Raw genomic sequence first — 21721 nt, forward strand, 5'->3', positions numbered from 1 at the left:
ATTTTAGGCTGGTATAGAGATGTCCCTGGTATGTCTCCCCTCCTTCTCTGAACAAAGGAGAAAAAGGTACTCTTTTTTCCTACAATCTTATCTGCCAATTAGATTTGATGATTTGTCTGTTGTGAGAAGGGGGAGATTTTGTGTATTTGTGGATGAATGCTTTTCATATTGCTTTGATTTTTGTGGTATTTCTTTTTATTTGTATTATTGTGATGATTATGGTATATTTTGATTTTGGTTCCACCCCCTACCCCCCTTTCTTCCTGTTATGTTAATCATGGATTCCTGCATTGTGTGTGTAAGTTGCTTTGAGACTATTTTTTTGTGTGGTGGGAAGTGATAAATAAATATTATTTATTTATTTATTTATTGCATTTATACCCCGCCTTTCTCCCTCTCGCAAGGAACTCAAGGCGGCTTACATTATCCTCCTCCTCACCGTTGTATCCTCACAACAACCCTGTGAGGTAGGTTGGGCTGAGAGTCTGTGACTGGCCCAAAGTCACCCAGTGAGCTTCCATGGCCAAGTGGGGACTAGAACCCGGATCTCCCGGCTCCCAGTCCGTCACTCTCACCACTACACTACACTGGCTCACTTAATTATTAATTAAGTGAGCTCATTTATTAATTGATGAGCTGTGGCAGCAAAATGGCATTGCCTTGACTACTGCATCCATCCATCCATCCATCCATTTAAAATGCTATCTAGGCCACTTTTAAGGGTAGAACCCTTTCAGTGCAGCAGACAAGATAAAAACCATACAACAAGGTGCAGTAAAAATGCAGTCAATACCACTGGAGGTATTGACATCACTCCGATGTCAGTGGGGCGGTGAATCTGCTCCGGGTTCCAGTCAGAACCAGTCAGAACTCTAAAGGACCTATCCAAGGTTCTTCACCACCAGCCTCCACTGGTCAATATGTATTCAAAAGACAGCGACTGCTAATAAAACACACACACACAATGTAAACAGATAGAACCTTTGAAAACCAGCAGCCCAAGACACTATGGGAAGGTCAGCAAAAACAGGTGAATCTTTCCTCAAGACCTGCCAATAATGGACTTGAGAAATCCCTGACTGAAGCTGATTCTAGAGGTGCTGGGCTACCACTGAGAAGACCATGTCTCTGGTACTCACCAGCCCAACTGCCCCTGGTGGTGGACAAGAGAGAAGAGTGTCTGTTGATGACCTCAAAGTGTGGGCAGCCTTCTTCTCCCAGGTCTTCCCTTCTCTCACCTTGGTCAAAACCATTTACCTCTTTTGTTGCTCTCGTTGTGTGATGCTCCTCCTTAAATCTCTATACTGGCTTCCTGTCCACCCCCAGATCCAGCACAAGTTAATTCTTCTCACCTTCCAAACCCGCCTTGACCTGGCCTCCCATGATGTCTCTGCTCCTACAGCCTAATACGTCCCTTCTCATGGTCTTCATTCATCGAGTTACATCCTCCTCCACCATCCATTGGTCTCCTGCTCCTTTAAATGCCCCCACCCTTTCTCCCTTGCTGCCCCATACACCTGCATGATGGTATCTCTCTTATTTCCTTCAAATCCCTCCCCAAAACCTACCCTTTCCATGAAGCTTTGGCACAACTCCTTAGTCTCCATTCCCTACTGTAACTAGGTATAAGTCCCTGTAACAGAAATAACCATATATTCTTGCCCTGTTTACCTTGTCTTCATTTTCTTCCCCTTCCTGTGTTGATTTTTAACTTGCTCATAAATGACCCGGAGGTAGGGGTGAGCAGTGGGGTGGCTGTGTTTGCCGACAGCACCCAATTATTCAGGGTGGGTAAAACAAAATGAAAAAAAAAAACGGGTTTGCAAAGAGCTTCAGGTCCACCTAGCTCAGGGGTGGCGAAACATCTTCCAATCTGAGGGCCAAATTCCATTGCAGAGAAGCGCTCAGGGCTTGCATTCCAGAGGTGGGTGGGGCCAAAGGCAAATGGGTGGGGCCAGAGGCAAAAGGGGTGTGGCCAAAATATCAGCATACTGGAGCTTAAAGCTCTTACTGCCCAAAACGAAGCCTTGGGAGAGGCATTTCAGCCTTTCAGAATGGGGGCGGTGGAACTGCAGGCAAAAACAGGAAAATTGGTGGTTGGGGAAAGTGGGTGGGGGCGAGTCAAGGGCATGTGGCCCTCTAGGGAACCCCAGATGGGCTGGATTTGGACCCAGGGCCTGAGCTTCTCCATCCCTGATAGAGCTGGATGTCAGACAGGGGTCTTTCCCAGTCAGTGAAGGCTGGTGACTCCAATGTCAGTGGGGCTATAAATTCGCTCCGGGTTTCAGTCAGAACCAGCCAGAACCGTAAAGGAACTATCCGAGGCACTGAACCCAATCCCCCAAATGGGCTCAGCACCTCGGATAGCTCCTTTACAGTTCTGACTGGAACCCAGAGCTGAATTCACACACACCCCGCCGCCGCCACTGATGCCAGAGCCACCAGCCGCCACTTCCCAGCCCTACCTGGGGACCATTTGCATGCAAAGCATATGCTCTACCTCTGAGCTGTGCCAGCAGCCTGTACTTGCCTCCTCGTTCTGGGCATTTTGCCCAAGGACACCCCCCCCCCCGCCTCGCGCAGCCTCCCCCAATCTGGAGCTGACAAGCCGCGTCAGTCTTCAGATCCAGCCCAGGGCTGACTCGCGCCCAGCTTGCAGGCTTCCCCGCGAGGCACGTGGCTGTCCCCCCCTTGGAAACAGAACTCGGGGCTTCGACGACCCGACGGAGCAGGGAAGCTTCCGAGGAACTTTCCCCACGCAGCGCGCGCGCGGCCGCAGCCCGGGCGGTTCCCCGGCGCGGCCGCTAGGAGGCGGGCCAGCTCCGCGCTCCTCCTTCGCCCCCCGGCGACCTGTAGCCGCCGCAGACGCGCCGGAGCTCGCCCTGGCACGAGGGGAGCCGAGCGCGCCGGCGGGCGGGCGCTGAGACGCCGCGAGGATCGCCAGCTGGGCGGACCGGTTCGCCCGCCCGCCCGCTCGCCTGCCCGCTCGGCTTGGCGACTGTCCGGCGCTTGGGCGCTGCAGAGCCCGACCCGGCTCCAGGGGGCGGCGGCGGCGCCTGGGCTTCCCAGCCGTCGAGGATCGGCGTTCCACGCGCCCCGCGCGGGGAGAGCGCAGCAGCCAGCCAGCCAGCCAGCTCGCCGGCCGCCCTCGCTCGCTCGCCATGGCCAAGAACACGTCGCTGCACTTCCGCGTGGTGGAGGGAAGGGACCTGCCCGCCAAGGACGTGTGAGTTGGCTGCGCTGCCCCGACGCGTGCCCGCGCCCCCGGGGAACAGCGCCCGGGCGCCGCCGTCCAAAGCCGGGCGCGGGCCGCTGAGGACGGCGCGGACGGGCAAACCCGACCGGGCGGCGCCTCTTTCTCGGCGGGGGAGGCCGGCGGCAGCCGCTAGCGCTGCCCTTTGCCCGTGTCCCCGTTCTCACGACCGCGAGGCTACACTAGAGACGGGGTCAGGGCCAGACAGCTCCATCATTCGGAGGGGAGGGGCACATCCGCACTGCACCTCTGTCGTCCCACCTCTGTCATTCCAGCCGGAGCTGCCTTCTGCCCGTGTCCCCATTCCCACGACCGCTCCAGTCCCAGGGCATGATTTCGCCAGTGGAGGCTGGTGGCTCCGATGTCAGTGGGGCTGTGCGTCCGCTCTGGGTTTCCGTCAGACCTCTAAAGGAGCTGTCTAAGGTGCTGAACCTGGTTTGAGGATTGGGTGCAGGGCCTTGAATAGCGCCTTGAGAGTTCTGACTGAAACCCAGAGCGGATGCACAGCCCCACTGGCATCGGAGCCACCAGCCTCCACTGGATTTTGCTGACAACGGGTCTAGACCAGAGGGACCGGATCAGGACTAGAAAACTCCATAATTTGGAGGGGGGACATCCACAGTGCCCCTCTGCAATTTCAAGTACTGCCAGCCCCAGTTTCTTGGGGGGGGGGGAGCGGCGCTGGGGTGATATGTTATTGTTTGCTTGTTTGTTTGAAATATGTATAAGCCACCTTACTGGACCAAGTCTTCTCGTGGCAGCGGACAGCAGTCTAAACGTACAATGGCAGCCATGTCCCGATCGGTTAAACACTTAAATGCAAAAATGTATGCAACAGGACACTGAAATATGATTCAGCCGACATAAAGCATGCCCCCCCGCACCCATGGCAATTAAGTCAGCAGCATTGTGGCCAGTAAAAGCATCTCAGTTAAAAGCTGTTTTAAAACCGACATTCAGAGCCGTAGCTGTGTTAAGTCTGTTGCAGGAAAAAATATCAAAGTGGCTTGTGCACCTTAAAGATTAACTAAGGGCGCAATCCTATGAAAGTGTAGACAGAAAAAAGCCGTACAACTCTCAGCATTCCCCAAAGTTGTACAACTCCCAGCATTCCCCTGGCTGGGGAATGCTGGGAGTTGTACGACTTTTTTCTGTCTAAACATGCATAGGATTGCACACCAAGCTTATTATCAAATAAGCTTTCGCGGGCTATATAGTTCTTTGCAGTAATAGGCTATGTAAAGATTTACGTAGCCTATTACTTGAAGAACAGGACCCCTGGCTGGGGAATGCTGGGAGTTGTACGACTTTTTTCTGTCTAAACATGCATAGGATTGCACACCAAGCTTATTATCAAATAAGCTTTCGCGGGCTATATAGTTCTTTGCAGTAATAGGCTATGTAAAGATTTACGTAGCCTATTACTTGAAGAACAGGACCCCTGGCTGGGGAATGCTGGGAGTTGTACGACTTTTTTCTGTCTAAACATGCATAGGATTGCACACCAAGCTTATTATCAAATAAGCTTTCGCGGGCTATATAGTCCATGACAGGTTACGCCGGCCTCCCCCAGCTCAGCATCCTCCGGTTATGTTGGACTCCAACTTCTATCATCCCCGCCCAGCATGGCCATTGGCTATATTTGACACGTTTGGTTCATCCTAATCTACCTCGCAGGGCTGTTGTGAGGAGAAAAAAAGAGCATGCATACGGAGAAATCCTATAGGCCACCCCAAGCAGAAGGGAAGAATGAAAATGAAAAAAGAAGAGCTGGTTGACACATTAGGTTTTATGCATGCACAGAAGTCTGCGCATGCATACGGGTTTTTGCAGGGGCAACTTGTACATGTGTTGATTTTAAAAGCTGGACATGGGCACTAAAGTCCTCAAAAATGTAGAGACCTGATCACAGCTGCATGTTCCTGTGTGCGATCGCCTGCAGCAGCCTTCTCCAACTTGGTGCCCTCCGGGTGTTTTGGATTACAAGTCCCACCACCCGACAATTGTCTGTGCTGGCTGGGGCTGATGGGAGTTGTAGTCCAAGTCCTCTGGAGGCTGGCTTATGCCATAAATGTGTTAATCTTGAAGGCAGCACAGGACTCTTTGTCCTTTTTGAAAACGACGGGTCTTGAAAGTTTTGCTTGAAGACCGAAACTGAAGGGGGGGGGCGCTCTCTGCCTCCCTGCAATCGCCCGTTCGCTCTCCTGCAGCCTCTGGGCCCAATCCCTGCTGCTGCGCAAAGGGCAGACAAGTGAGTAGGCAGGGTCACTGTTGCTGTTCTTTTTCACTCCCGTTCTCCTTCTGAGCCAGGGGACAGTGCCGGCGAACAGGGGGCAGCAGCAGGGGGAGCATGCCAACCCCTGACACCATCCTTCAATTTTCAAGAGCTGCCCCCTCTCCACCGAGCAGTCTGGCACCTTAGTGGACAAAAGCGGCAATCTTGTGTGCGCTTACTGGGGCCAAAGGAGGTTCTCTGCCACTGGATTTAAGGGTCTTTCCTAGGGCTGTGCACCGCTTCGGCCCAAGGCCCCATGGGAGGAATAGCCTCACGAGGTCTCCCTCATGAGGGCTTCCACTCGTGTGCGGGAAGCCGGGCAGGCAACGGGCCGCCACAGAGGTTATCGATCATGAGAATTGTAGTCCAATACATCTGGAGAGTGCCAGGTCAGGGAAGGCTGGATTAGACAAATTCATGGCAAGAGGAGAGGCCTACCAGCGGTTATTAGCCAAGATGGACCCTGCCCACAGGCTGACAATCTAAAAAGACACGACACCCAAGGAAAATGGAATGGGGAGGGAAGAAGAAAAAAATTAAGTCAGCGGGGTTGGTGGAGTGGCAACCAAAGTAAAAAAAAAGAAAGAAACAGCTGTACCAATTTAATTCCCAATATGTTTCGACACTTAGTTGAATACTTTTCAGTCTTTGGAAGAAGCAAGGGACAGGGAAACCTCCAGAAGAATCTACAGGAGTTTTTCCCTTGCTAAAGACCAAGTGTTGAAACGCATTGAGAATTCAGTGGGTGCAGCCGTTCCTTTTTTGACTTTGGTTTCCAGCCTTACAGCTGCTTTTTCTGGTCCTTGTTGGCACTGTTGCTTGGTGGAATGGCCTCAATTCCCCCGCTCATCTTCCTCAGCACACGCTGCTGGTGCTTACAGCTGAGGGAGAAGAAGCCTTCATGGGAGTTGGTCTTCAACTGGAAAGAAAGCCTGTTGCCTGCATGTATGGTCTGCCTGGAAATGGCCGGCTAGCCCCTGCTGGAAACTGTATACTGGGTTCTATGGGTGTTTGCTCTGATCCATCAGGCTTTTTTCTTAAGCTTGTATCCTGGAAGGTTAGCCCCTTCTCTTATGCTAGATAGGGAGTGAATCAGTTTGGGGTAGGGGACAGAGTGTTGGGCTTTGGGATGGGGAGACCTGGGCTCAGATCCAAAATCAGCCATGGAAATCACCGGGTGATCTTTAGTCGGTATCCCTCAGCCTAACCTACCTCTTAGGGTTGTTGTGTGAAGATAAAATTGGGGAGTGGAGGAATGCACGCCATCCTGTTCTCCTTGGAGGAGCAGCTGGATATTAATGTGATGCAATAAAAATAGGAGTATTGTGGGCTAATCTTGGGGATTGGAAAGTTCTGTGCCTTCCCAAGGGTCTTTTGATAAGACCTTTATTTATTTATTTTTTTATAGCACTTAACATACATTAAGCACTGCACACAGAACTAAAAAAACGATGTTCAGGTCTTTGCTATGATAGGAACGGAAAGACAGAAAGGAAGGTTAGAATATATCGCTTATAACGCCCTGCTTTATTCAAATATTATATTAGAAAAATCTAATAACGAACAGGATTCAAAGAACCCAAGATCTGTTTATCTCAGTCAGCAGGTTCTCTGTGCCATTTGGTAAGCTCCCTCTGAAATTGATGGGAGATTTGTGGTATAGTAAGGAGGGAATGGGAGACTGCTGTTCGAAGACAGAAAGTGTTCAAACACCCAGTGGGCTGGTGCAAGCCCCTGGCATAAGCTGAAGGTACTCTTTGGATCTCAAATCATCACTTAGAGACACAGCTCACACATAAGAGGACATCATGGCAACACAGTCATAACTAGCCTGTGGAACTAATTGCCACTGGAATTTAAAAACAAAAGAGGAGTTGCATAAATTTATTTAGGGTGCAATCCTATGCATGTTTAGACAGAGAAAAGTCCTACAACTCCCAGCATTCCCCAGCCAGCTGGCTGGGGAATGCTGGGAGTTGTAGGACTTTTCTCTGTCTAAACATGCATAGGATTGCACCCTTAGGTGCATAAATTTCATTGTCTATTTGTGGTAACTAGCCAGGACGGCAAGAAATGGCATCTTTCTGTCCACATCATATATCTCTGATGATGGCACTTTGAGGGAATGAGTTCCCCAAGTGTGTGGTTGGGCAGCGTTGAAGACGATTTGCAGGGCCAAATGTTCTTTGGGTCTCTGAACTTTGGCTGCAGAAGGCTCTGTCATGCTCCGTAGTGACGAAAGGGTTAGATTTAGCTTGTCTGTAAGCTAAATCTGACCGTTTTAGTGCTCTGTAACGGCAACGGATAACTATTTTGTTTGTTAAAAAAAAAAGTGTGTGCGCTTTCTTTTGTTAAAAAAAAAGTGTGCGCGCTTTCTTAATTGGGTGGTGGTGGCAGGGGCAACATGTGCCCCACCTGTGTTTTGAAGATGGCTTTGAATCAAAGTGCATGGAGGGGGATTGGTCTATCCACAGCTCTTAGCCAACCTAGCTAAGAAATCTGAGCGGCCGCCGTTGGAAACATAAGGCAATGTTTGTGTTTTTATGGGCAGGATTTAAAACCCACAGCTTGGATGGGGCCAGAACAAATGGCTTGCCTTGAACGCATATACACATGCGTGCTCGTGCGTGCGCACACACATTCTCCCCACTCAGCTAAGTGGAAAGCTGTTTCGAGTTGAACTGGCTTGTGGCATTTTGCTGTTTCCATGGATGTCGTGACAGTTCTCTGTGTTGCTTGCTTCACAGGCTGGTTAACCAGATTGCAGGGGAGGGAGCAGAAAATGCTCCCTTTAAAGCAGCGGTCCTCAACCTTTTTGGCACCAGGGACTGGTGTCATGGAAGACAATTTTTCCACGGATTGGGGGCGGGACGGTTTTGCTGGCGGACTTCTGGCCACTGGGACGCAAATGGCATCCACTATGCGGACGCCATTTGCGTCCCTATTCTTTGCAGTAATCAGCTACGTCAAGATTTACGTAGCCTATTACTTGAAGAACAGGGATGCAAATGGCGTCCACGTAGCGGACACAGTTTGCGTCCCAGCGGCCGGAAGTCCGCCAGCGGCTGGAGTCGGCTGGCAGCTCTGCAGACTCGCCGCAGAGCAGAGCCAGCCGGGGCCGGTGAGGATTCCGGGGCGGGGGGGAGGGACGGATCGCCTCCCCCCCCGCAGACCCCCGCAGACCCAAGGTAAGGGGGTTTCGCACACCCCTACTGCGGCCCGGTTGCTAACAGGCCACGGACCGGGACCGGTCCGCAGCCCAGGGGTTGGGGACCCCTGCTTTAAAGGACCAACCCAATGGCTTGCCCCTATAGAATTCCATAGAACACTCTGACCTGGTGCAGCATAGTGGCTAAGAGGAGACAGAGCTGCAAATCAGGAAATCCTGGTTTGAATCTTGTCTCTGCCATGAATTAATACAGGGGAATTAATAATACTGGCTTACCTTATAGGATTGTTGTAAGGTCTGTCTGTCTGTCTCTCTTTCTTTCACTTTTAAAATTGCCCACTAACCCAAGTGCTCTGGGCTTTGTGCAATATATTAAGAACTTGGGGTTGGATCCAGATTTATGCTAGATCAACTGCACTGGTGGAGGTCGACTTCCCTGCCCCTTCCTTCCCACAGCAGCCCCTTAAAAATGCTACACAGAGAGTCAGGAGGCCCTGCTGAATGGGGTGAGATGTGGGGTGGGGGTAGGGGGATAACCAAAAAATTGTGCAAAGGGACCTTCTGAGAACAGGCTTTCCTCTTGCAGAAGGCAGATCCTGGATCCATCCCATAAAATACAAATTACAAAATGAATGTAAAAAGCACAGAAGAAAACCAAAATAAAACCAGCAGCAAAGAGTGTAAATACTGCAGCACGTAAAAGCAAAGTAAAACCAGCAGCAATGAAAGTGTCAGATCACAACTAGATGATGACTGTGAAATGCTTTGACCACTTGAAAGTGCTATAAAAATTATTATTATTATTATTATTAATTTCCTAAGCAGCAATCCTTTTATTTGTGAACGGTGATCTGGCATTGCCAGGCCTGTCCTATTATAGTTCTGAAGGCTGAATCAAGTTACTATTATTAGTTATCAAGTTACAATTCAGGCTGATATTAATGTATAAATAATGGAGGGAGAAGGAAGAGGGATTGGATATAATAATATGTTGTGCCACAGTGCCAGCCAGCAAGAACTCAGCAACGCGTGCGTCAGGGGACATGAGGGAAGTGGATGATTGTTTTCTCCTTTATGTAGAGCCGGTGTGGTGCAGTGATTAGAGCGTTGGACTGGGAGTCGGGAGATCCGGGTTCTAGTCCCCGCTCAGCCATGGAAGCTCACTGGGTGACTTTGGGCCAGTCACTGACTCTCAGGCCAACCCACCTCACAGGGTTGTTGTTGTGAGAATAAAATGGAGAGGAGCTCCCTTGGGCTCCTTGCAAAAGGAAAAAAGGGGATGATGATAGATGTGACATTCTATTCTAATGGGGAACTCATTCTCCGGGTGCTGATCCATGCACAACAGGGGATCCCGAAGATTTACAATATTACAAAAACATTTTGTTGCACCTGTCGCTTATGGGATTCTGTACTTTTTTCTTCTTTAAAAAAAAAAATGAAAATCAGCCTCAGAGCTAATATTGGGAGTGGAAAAGCAGCAGAAGGATGTCTTAACCCTTTCCCTTTTTGCTGTTTGTCCCCTCAAAATCTTCCCCTCGCTGTTTTTCTCCCCATGGGGGAGAAGATAATGGAGACTCCATTCTTTTTTCCCCACGGGTAAGAAAACTGCTTGGGAGAGGATGCACTTTCAATGGACAAAACGCAGGAAAGGGTAAGGGTGAGGGATCCTGTCTTTCCCTCAGCTACTCTTCCCCTCTGAATCGCAGTTCTGAGGCTGGAGGGGTTTTTTTAAGGCACACCCTGAAAAATGCAGAAGCCGGGTAATGTGTTGTTTGACTCATTGTTTGGAGGGCTCCTAACGCTACCAGTCGAAAGGCATCAAGCAGCTGTTCCACATTTTCCTTCTTAAAGCAAGGGTACAGAACCTCTTTCAAGTGGAGGGCCAGTTCCATTTTGGAGAAGGTCTCGGGGGCCGCATTCCAGCGGTGGGAGGGATGAAATGCAAAAGGGGTGGAGCCACCCCCCCCCCAGCATATCTTATCTCAAAGCTCTTACTGTCAGTAACTAAGGCTCAGGAGAGACATTTCAACTTTTTAGAATGGGGGGGGGGAATTTCAGAAAAGCCATGAAACCACCAAACGATTGGTGGTCGGGAAAAAGGGGGCGGAACCTGTGGAAGCAGGCGTGGACTTCTAGGGACCCCTGGCAGAAAATCCTTGAAGGATTGTCTGTGGGAAGAAAAAAACAGAAGAAGCAGTGGGGAAACGCGGGAGGGATACATATAGAAGGCATCGCAATCTGGACTCCTCGTAAAAGTCTGTGAACGTGGCATGGTTCATAAAAGCCTTGTTTGGAAGCAGCCTTCAAGAGCAGCAGCCAGGACTGCTTCCACAATGGCAGGCACAAAGACGGGCCTGTTGTAACAAATTTGGGTAGGAAATTCAATCAGTGCAAACAGGCATTTCCAGGTTTTGGAAGGCCCTGGGCAAAGTTCCTCTAGCGGGCCCTCGATGAGCTCCCTCAGGCTTACCTGAGTGGTGACAGCAGCACACCCAAGGTAGGGTGGGAGCTGCCATTTTAATCTCCCACAATGCCCCAGAGCACCTGGCATAGTGTCACTCTGGGGCATTCTGGGAAATTAAGATGGAGGCTTACAGACTCAAACGGCAGGCACAGATGCTACAGGACATAAATCCAAAGTAAAACCACCAGCAATGAAAGTGCAAGATCACAACTAGATAAGGAATGTGAAACGCATGGCAGGTGTCTGAGTCAATTTTATTTTATATAAACTTAGGTTCTTATAATTGCTTGTTTTTCATGTATTTTTCTCTGCCCAGAGAACTTTACTTATTGGGTGGGTTAAAGGTAAAGCAAATAAATAAGTTTTACCAAGGGAAAAAACTGAATATGCTGATCAAAACAATCCCAGTCATATGCAGAACTTATAGCAATAGCGTTTAAAACCTTAAATCTAATCTTTTTGGCAGCGATAGCAAATAAAGCTCCTTGATTAGTTACATAAGGATCCGTATCCGCAAATAATTTGCTCAAGCGGTGTTGTATCAGACATTCCTTTCAGCAAAGGTACAAGCAATCTTTTCCTGGGAAATCACACACACAAAAAATACATAATGTATAATAGTCTCTATTCTTCCCTCCACCCCCTGGCCCCACTCCCCTGCCAATATATAAAGATGGTGAAATCTGAGAACATTGCGTGCTTCCCATCCACATAAGATGGCATATTTTGGAAACATAATTCCACAAATGCTTGTCCCAACTCAGAATATGTCAAGGAATTAAAATTATGTGAAAGGTAACATTCATGCTTATAAAGATGGTAGTACCTACCAAATCCCGTTCGTTGAATAATTTCCAAATCAGCATCCTGTAAATATAAACGAATCTTTAATTTTGACCTTCAGTGCACTTCTAAATAAAAGAAATCCAGTGAAAGAGAACATTGGGCCAGTCTTTCTGAACACGAATGGGCCGCACCACCCTAAGGGAAAGTATCAGCAGCACTGGTGTGTCCTGCTGGAGCAAAGGGACCCTGGCATCTTGGGATGCCACTTTGGCCCTGGGGCAGATGCTCAAGAGTGCCCACTGCTGTCCTGGCACGGGAAAGAGACACATTGTGGGCTCCTCCCAGGTGGTCCAGAGCTCCTGACATTACCCGAGTGGTGCAGAAATATGCCTGCCCACAGGAAGTCAGACCCTTGGTCCATTTAGCCCAGTATTGTCGACACTGACTGGCAGTGGGGATCGAACCTGGGACCTTTGGCATGCAAAGCAGGTGCTCAGCCACTGAGCTACGGCCATGTGGCAGCTGTTCTGTTAGAAGTGCTTCTGTTCTGCCAGTGCCATCACGAACGGCAGATTTCATTTCAGAGAGCCTTTGAAATGGTCCCTCTCCTAGATCGTGCCCCTCCCATTTGCCAACAAAGTGGGGGCTTCACACACACACACCCCCGTTATGGGGCAGAATGCTTCTCCTGTCCTTCTCCCCGGAAGCGGTCTGCTACACCCGGGTGGGGAACTTTTTCAGCCCAACAGCCGAGATCCATTTCAGAGAAGCTTTCGGAGGCCACGTTCCAGTGGTGGGTGGAGCTAAAATCAAAAGGGGCGTGTCCAAAACATCAAAGCGTAAAGCCCTTACTGCCAGCAATTAAGCTTTCGGAGACATATTTCATCTTCTTAGAATGGGGAAAAACTTGCACAAATGATCGGTGGTTGGGGGAAAGGGCATGAGGCCAGGGGAAGGGGCCAGGAGGGGCAGATTTTGCCCCCTGAGGTTCTGTAACCCCGCTAGCAGCTGCCTTTTGTGTTTTGCTTACTTAGTGGGTACAGGCAGCCAGGGAATGGCTTAATGCTCATCCACGTTTTGTTTGGTTCCCCAAAGGTCCGGCACCAGTGATCCTTACTGCATCATCAAGGTCGACAATGAAGTGGTGGCCAGGTAAGCGAATGGCCAAATCTCTCCTCCCGTCTACCCCTAACTATTGGCTCGGGGCCAAACGACACATGATGTTATCCGTGCTTTAAAAAATAAATGGCATGTGTAAACTGACCACCTTGCCTTTGGAGACAATGCACATTTATTTTATTATTTGTTATTTAATAGATGTATACACCCCTTACTGTATTCAAAAAAATATCCCTAAGCAGTTTACAAGGAGATTCAAAGACGTTAACATTTCGGAGAAAATGCGCTTTTCTTTTGGAGAAAAAATGCACTCCTGTTCCGGATTGAGGTTCCCAGGCCAGTCAGCATCCTGTTGAATGTTGCCCCTGTTCTGGCTACTGTTTTCTCCCAGAGTCACTGCTTGCTGTAAACAGCACTTTCAGGGACAAAACGTAGGAATGCCAGGGCTGGGGCTGGGCGGTGGGATTATTTTCAACAGGAAACTGGAGAGCCAGTGTGTTGTAGTGGGTAGAGTGTTGTGCTGGGAGTCCGGAGACCTGGGTTCTAGTCCACACTCAGCCATGGAAGCTCACCGGGTGACTTTTGGCCAGTCACAGACTCTCAGCCCGACCTACCTCACAGGGTTGTTGTTGTGAGGCTAAAATGGAGAGGAGGAGGATTATGTACGCCGCCTTGGGTTCCTTACGGAGAAAAAAAGGCGGGATAGAAATGTGATTAATAAATCCAGCCCAGGGTTCCCAATCCAGATTGGGAGCACGTTCTGAATTGGGGGCCCACAGCTGCTTCCCCCCTCTAAAAGAAGTGGCCAGTTTAAGCTGGGGGGTTGGTTGGTTGGTTGGTTGGTTGGTTGGTTTGGCCCATGTCTTATATGTTACCACTGCAATGTGGGAGGCACTTCCCTAAGGAGGGACCATAGCTCAGTGGCAGAGCCCCTGATTTGCATGCAGAAGGTGGAGGGTTCAATCCCTGGCTTCCCCAGGTAGGGCAGGAAAACCGTCTGCCATCAACACTGCAGCCGCTGCCTGTCAGTGTCAACGCTACTGGGCTAGACAGACAAATGGTGTCCCTATATAGCCTTCCATGCATCTGTCTAAACCCCTTTTAGAGCCATCTCAGCTGATGGCCATCACCGCACCTTGTGGTGGTGACATCAGCAGAACTCTGCACAGGGGTGTGTGGATTTTGTTAGATGTGTCCCGTCTGTGTTTTGCAGATTACTATGTGTCTTTTGTTCCATCCTCCACTCACTGATGGGATCAGATTTTTTGTGTGCAAGAATTTCATTCTTTTGCAACTGTGCATTTGTGCTCATGCACACTTGTTCAAGTGTGTTTTAGTGCAAGTGCGCAGTGGCACAAATGCCCCCCAAAGTTAAAAAATGGTCCACACGTCTGTGGAAAGAGCTGGTACGCAGGTCAGATTCACAGAGACCCAAACTCATTTGAATCCATTGCAGGTTTCTCTGATATCCCTAACTGTGTGTTCTTGAGAAATCCACAGCCAAGCGTTTTAATCAACATGCAGGAATGTGGGATGCTGCCTGCTACCCAAGCAGGCCATTTAGTCCATTTATTTCAGCATTGTCTACACTGACTGGCAGCAGCTCTCCAGGGACTCAGGTAGAGAATGTTTTCCCCCCATACCTGCTACTGGATGGGGCACCCTGTTCCTCTCTAGAATGGGGCCCATGATAGCTAGCCAAACAGCTGGGATTTCAGCAGCGACGGCCACTTCCACTTGCTACCGGGGGTGGGGTGGGCACTCTCACAAAATGGCTGCCATGGGGGCATGTCCATTCACAAAATGGCTGCCATAGGCCGGGCATGGGGCATGAATATCAGGAATAAATCTGAGTATGTAGAGATGTCTAGGAGCTCAGATTCAGAATGGGAACAGCCAGAACAAGGGGAGGCTCCCTCCCTAGTGAGCTCAAATTTGGCAAGACCTTCTTCCCCAGACCTTGGCGTACAGATGGCTCAGCCTGAAGCCCCCTCTTTCCTCCTCCATGAGAACCCAGGTTTCTGGGGAGGAGGAGAGCATGGGGCGTGACTTGAAGGATGCTAGGGTCTGTCGCAGAGCGAAGCGGGAAGAGTTAAAGGCAGAGCTCAGATGCTCTGCCAGGTTGGCTATGTGTGAAAGCCTACGTAGGAGGGAGCCCCTGTCAAGGAAGGTCATCCCCCCTAAGCTAGTCTGGCCGAGAAGTTCTTGTTCCAACTGCTGGCAACTTCTCTAACTTCCACTTTGGCTCCTTTGTTGATATTTGTAATTATGTGGGGTAGCTGATTCCATTGTAGCCTGAGAGTTTCCTACAATTTGCATTTGTAAGGAACCTGGTCATTTAACTAATAAAATAGTGAGCCTGAAGCCTGGTATCCTGGGGTGTTTTGATTGCGAAGAGGGAGGATGAAGGAACGTGACAATGACTGGTCACAAAGCACTCATTTCCCAGAAAGCAAACCAGTGAGACTACAAGAAAAGTAATTTGTCCCAGAATCTAAGTACAAGACACAGGTGGGGTCTGAACTCTTAATACACGAAACCATTCTTCTCAAACCAAATAAAGATGCCACACCCTTTGCTGTGCAGCCTCCCAGTCAAAAATAATTAGCGATAAAGAGATCTGAAGAAATGCTAGGAGACCAGTGGGCACCAGGAGAGTGTCGTTGGGCACCTTGGTGCGCATTGGCACCATGTTGGAGACCCTGGAACAAGATGAATCTTTGGATCCATGCAGAAGGGATGTTCTTACACTCTTCGCATGCATTTTAAGATTCCCCTGGCCATCGTTAACAAAATCTACTTGGATCTGGACTCCGTCTCTAGCTGTCATGTTCTTACTCCTCTCCCTTCGCAATCAGCACACTTCAGGAAACAAGGCTTCAGGATAACACTACTTTATTAGTTAACGACTGGCTTCTTTACAAATGCAGATTCTAGGAAACTCTCAGACTGCATAGAATGAGCTAATCCACACATCTGCAAATATCAATCGAGGAGACGAAGTGGAAGTTAGAGAAGTTGCCAGCAGTCTGGGCAAGCAGTTCTTGCCCAGACCCACTTGGCAGGGATGCCCCTCCCTTAGGGTGGCCCCCTCCTACGCTGGCTTCCATGAGCGGCCAACCTGGCAGAGCATCTGAACCCTGCCCCTAACTTTTCCCGCTTCACTCTCTGACAGACCCTAGCATCCCTCAAGTCATTCCCCTTGCCTTCTTCCTCCTCTCCCTCCAAAACTTGAGTTCTGACGGTGGAGAAACAGGGGAGCAGTTCAGCCTGGGCCATCTGTGCGTCAAGGTCTTGGGAAGAAAGTCTTGCCGTATCTGGGCTCGCTAGGGAGGGTGCCTCCTTGCTGTTCCCATTCTGATTCTGAATCTGAGCTGCCAAACATCTCCACATGCTCAGATTCATTCCTGACATCACCGCTACTGGCTCTTAGGGAACGTTCCTCATTGCCAGGCCTCCAAATCCAGGATCTGTCAGTGACGCACACCGCTGGAACTCTGAGCCAAAGATTAAGCTCACTTCCACAGGGATTATGAATAACACAGGGCTGCCCAAGGCGGTTCAGGCAGATCTGTGGCAGTTGGGGTGGGCTGGCAGCCACACCGCGCTCTCCTTGTGAGCCAACAGAGAGATTCAGATGTATAGTCAACAAGCGAGTGGTAATATCCACAGGGAGATGCTGATCTACTTAGGTCATTTTAGACAAGCCTCCCCCAACCTGGAGCTCTCCAGTTGTGTTGGACTGTAACCCCCATAATTCCCAGCTGGCTGGGGAATGCTGGGAGTTGTAGGAGCTTTTTCTGTCTGAACATGCATAGGATTGCACCGTAAGAGACCAACATTTTCTTAACATGTTCACCAATTTGGTTGCTTAGCAACTTTGGCGGTGGGGGGTTGGTTGCCTCTTAGGACCTGATTATGTGACTGGGAGAGAGGATGTGGGGCCAAGTGGGGGGACCCTTGGGGAGTCCCAATCAGTGTAGTGACAAGTATAGGGAGATATGGAGAGCCAATGTGGTATAGTGGCTAAAGTGTTGGACTGGCAGTCAGGAGATCCGGGTTCTAGGCCCCACTTGGCCATGGAAGTTCACTGGGTGACTTTGGGTCAGTCACAGACTCTCAGCCCAACCTACCTCACAGGGTTGTTGTTGTGAGGCTAAAAAGGAGAAGAGGATTATGTACGCTGCCATTGGTTACTTAAGAAGGAAAAAAAAAGGCGGGATATAAATGTACTAAATAAATAAAAAAAATATTTATTGTATTTTGTATTTGTATTAATGAATTATGTATTTATTTATTTCTATTTATTTATTACATTTATATCCCACCCTTTTTCCTCCTAAGGAGCCCAAGGCGGCATACATAATCCTCCTCCTCTCCAGTTTATCCTTGCAACAACAACCCTGCGAGGTAGGTTGGGCTGAGAGTCTGTGACTGGCCCAAAGTCACCCAGTGAGCTTCCAGGACCAAGTGGGGACTAGAGCCCAGATCTCCCGACTCCCAGTCCAACACTCTAGCCACTACTCCACACTGGCTCTCTGTATTATGTAGTTACGTTATTGTTAGGTATCTATTTATGTTGTTCTGCTAGTATTGAGGTACATGGGTTAGGGTTGAATCCAACCCTGAGTCAGAGTGCACCCGCTGAAATCAATGAGACTTAGGTTAATCGTGACTAATTTAAGTCCCGTTGATTTCACTAGGTCTGCTCCAAGTATAACGAAGGGTGCTTCCATACGGAGGGCTCCTGTCACTAATAGTCAGAAGGCCTTGTGCAGCTTTCCCCTCTTTTCTTCTTTAGCGGATTTATTTCTAGTAAGGGAAAGATGGAAGAAGCGGTAGGAAAGCACAGGACGGCTGCAAACTGAAGATGGTGTCTGGACCTCCATAAAATCCCCTTAACGAGGCAGTGCAATTGCACAACAAAAGCCTCATCGGGGAGCAACCTTGATCTGAATCCAGCCCCAAATAATTTAAAATAAATGAAAAATTCAAACACAGACATTCCAGCCCTTGATCGTTCCTTTCAATTCAGTGTATGTGGTGGCAATGCCTTCTGCCTCCACTTTCCATCCTGTGAAATGGGTGGTAGGGTTGCCCCACTGGCAGCATGGCAGCCTGGGTGACAGCTTGGCAGCCTTTTGATAGGGGACAGTGCCCCGAGGTGAAAGGGACCCTGTATTGCTCTTCCTGTGTTGGAAGCTGGCAGGATCCTCTGAGCCTAGAGGCTCCCTCCTCATCTTATCCCTCCCCAAATATTTGCTCAAGAGCAAGTTAATGACATTTCAAGAGGCTTCACCACAGGAAGAGTAAGCTATAAGGATTTATCTGCGGATGAGTAAACGATTAACCAGGTGAGGAAGAGTTGGTGCTGAAGGCATCTGTCTCCTTGGCCGGCTTATGATCCTCAACGCTGTCGGTGGGGAAGAGCCAAGAAGTGCTGCAAAGCTGGTGGCCTGCACCCCACAGAACCAAACTGACTCTGCTTTACAAGTAAAGCACCTCCAAGTTTTATTTTAAGCAAAGCCCCCCCCCCCCAGCTCTCTCAGGCTGTGGCCTCTCTCTCCTCAGGCCAGAAGCAGTGGGTGATGCCCTCAGCTCCTTCCTGGCTCCTCCCGGGTAGCACACCCCATCCAGGCGAAACCCCGCAGTTCTTTTATATTGCTACAAGAAGCAGTGACATCCCTTCTTGGCAGGTCAGGACGGGTCCCAGGTCTGGTGGACCTTCTCCTATATTGGGGTGGAGTGGCATGTGCAAACTTCTTTGGCAGTGGGTTGGTGGGTGCTTGCAGCAGCCGCTTAAACTTCCCACAATGCCCTGATGTAGCACTGCTCAAGGGCATTGTGGGAAGTTAAAACGGCTCTTCCCCAGACTCGGTGAGATGCCTGTAGCTAAGGAAACAAGGGGTGGGTGGGCAACTTTTTCACAATGGCACCTTCTGATGCCAGGCCTGGTTCTTGGGGTGCTGGATTGGGGAGACCAGAGGAGGAGCCCAGCAGCAGAATTATCCCCGTGTGTTTCTTGGGAGCGTTGGTCTGCCTAGGGGTTGCACAGGGCTGGACACCCAGGATCCCCTGAGACATCTCAGATGTGCTGGTGTCAGGGACTCTGAGCCTTGAACTACAAACTTCATGGACGCTGGCTGAGGCCTCGCTCAGTGACCTACTTGTTGGGGCTATAGTGGAAGGAATGTCAGAGTAGCAGACGCGCACAGCATAGTTTCCTGTTTGCTTTGGAATCTGCCTTTGATACTGCAAGACAGCTCAGTGGACTGAGCATTCGCATGAAAGGGAATGGAGCGTGAGGCATCTGCATTCAAGCACTGGCTTTGGGCTGGGAGAGGTGGGAAATGAACTCGAGTTACCTTTGCTGCAACTTGAGGCGTGTTTTGCATTTGGGGCATTTCCTGCTCAAAATCCCAAACAGCCAAAGACAGAAAGTAACCAGATGTTGGGCAGCAAGGAGTAGTTATAACTTCCGTTGCACCTGTATATGCCTGCCCGAGAACTGAGATCAGTTGGAGGGGCTCTCCTCTGTGTCCCACCAGTACAAGACATACACTGTGGTGGGATGTGGGAGAGGGCCTTCTCTGCTGTGGCACCCCAGTTGTGGAATGCCCTCCCGTTGGAGGTCATATTGGCGCAGACATCGGTCCTGTTTCGGCACCAAGTAAAAGCATGGCTTTTAACCAAAGCTTTTGTGGGTTAAATGCATTCCCTAGCACATTGCTTTAACTGTTTCTGTTTCAGATTTTAACTGGTATTAGCTTATTTAATGGTTGAATATGCTTTTAGCTGTTTTAATTATTTATAGTTTTATACTGTTTAAATCAATTTTATCTGTACACCGCCCTGAGATCTTAATGATATAGGGCGGGATAGAAATGTTTAAAGTAAATAAATAAAATAAATAATTTTTAAGCACCCTTTAACCACGCTGATTAATGTACAGAAGGGTGATTAACTAACATGTGGTTAGTTGTTGTCAATGCTAGGCACAGTCGGGCACCTGCCAAGGGCCCTCTCCCCAGCAAGGGCCCACTGACAAGAGCCTCTCGCTTTGCTCCATTTTTACACCCTTGCAGCCTGCTTGTTCACCTGCCTCTCGCTCTGGCCCAGACAACAGTGGTGGTGAGAAGGGAGGGGCCCCTTTGAGGTTGTCTTTCCCAAGGGCCCTCAAAAACCTGCAGCCGACACCGGGGATGCACATTCCTAAGTAACACTGGGCTACATTGCAGGGTTGTTATCGCCCACTATCTCCCAGCCCCAGCCTGCCAGGAATGTGGGGCAAATCACGTGAAAATAAATTACAGGGGTATTGTCAGCCACTCCCTCAGGCACAGAACCGCTACCCTTGCAATAACAATGGTATTTGCATTTGCATCACATTTTAAAAATGTCTTAAAACTTCCCCCACCCCCACAGAAAAACACATCTTTCACACAACACATATTAGAAAGAGCGCTCTGTGCCTCTGCCTTTCAGTTGCTTCATCACAGCCATGCTAAAGTTCTGTATTTCTCCATTGTTTTCCAGTGGTCAAGTAACTTTTACCCTGCCGGCAAAAGAGAGAAGGGGTGAAATGGTGTCAAAAGTAACCGGGCAGTTCCATCTCCTGTCAGAGTTGTCTATTTAGTACTTTTAGAGAGCAATCTTACAGTCCCTAGGGGAGCGTCTCAGGGACCGTAGGATTGCTCAGAAAAACCCTCTGAGATGTGAGGTTGGAGACAGCCTTCCAACCTCGGAAGGGGGAGTCAGAGATCTGACCCCAGACCCTGTCCTCTCGCAGCCGGCGTGGAGTGAACCACGCTGGCTGCCTCTCTGAGGTCGGAAAAACAACCTTGGAGGAGGAAAGGGGGCGTTCCAGTGGGCGGGGGGGAGGAGACTAGAGAGGCCAGGGTATGAGATATCCTGAGCCTCCTTCAGCCTCCTTCCCTCCCCCTCCAAAGCACCCTAGCTAGACAGGCTGAAAAGGCCAAAGACAGAGGACAAAGAGGCGAAGATTGCCTCTGCCATGCCTCCCACCCTGACAGCTTCAGCCTGGCAGGGCATAGGAATTGGAGGCTTCCGAGCAGCGAGGGTCCGATCGCTGACTGTGTTCTTAAAAGTCTGTTCCTAGGACTGTAGGTATAGTAGACTCACAAGGGAATAAGAACATAGGAAGAGCCATGCTGGATCAGACCCAAAGGCAGCGGCCCGCCAAATGGCTACGAGAAGCAGGACGTGAAAACAGTAGTTGTCTCCCGCTCATGTTCCCCTGCAACTGGCATACAGAGGCATACTGCCTGTGGTGCTGGGAGGTAATATGTAGCCATCTTGATGAATAGTCGCTGATAGCTTTATCCTCCATGAGTTTGTCTGACCCCTTTTAAAGCCGTCCAAGTTGGCAGCGATCCCGACATCTTGCGGTTGTGAATTCCACAGTTTCACTCTCAGCTATGTCAAGAAGTACTTCCTTTTGGCTGCCCTCCATCTCCCACTGTTCAGCTTCACCGGATGACCCGACGTTCTAGTACTATGCGAGACGGATGGGTTGGTATGTGTCAGCCCCTGAGACTGGCAGGCAGTGTGAAGCCTCTGGATTGGCTGGACCCTGGTATAAAGGTTAAGAGTCCAGCTTTCTGCCATCACACTCGCACAGCTGGCACTGAC

At 49.7% G+C, this 21721-nt stretch overlaps 1 protein-coding gene across 1 annotated transcript in view; it reads left to right on the plus strand.

Moving 5' to 3' along the window:
- The first annotated feature begins 2882 nt into the window (after positions 1-2882).
- RASAL1 (RAS protein activator like 1) overlaps positions 2883-21721 on the plus strand; it is a 90684-nt gene continuing 71845 nt past the window's right edge. Inside the window, exons 1-2 of the mRNA XM_084820122.1 lie at positions 2883-3226; positions 13046-13102. Of these exons, the coding sequence (XP_084676248.1) occupies positions 3162-3226; positions 13046-13102 (122 nt within the window). The 5' untranslated portion in view covers positions 2883-3161. The remainder of the gene's footprint in view (positions 3227-13045; positions 13103-21721) is intronic.

The sequence above is a fragment of the Heloderma suspectum genome, chromosome 13 (genome assembly GCF_057233095.1).
Source record: "Heloderma suspectum isolate Gila_16-S chromosome 13, 16-S_ref, whole genome shotgun sequence".
Classification (NCBI taxonomy): domain Eukaryota; kingdom Metazoa; phylum Chordata; class Lepidosauria; order Squamata; family Helodermatidae; genus Heloderma; species Heloderma suspectum.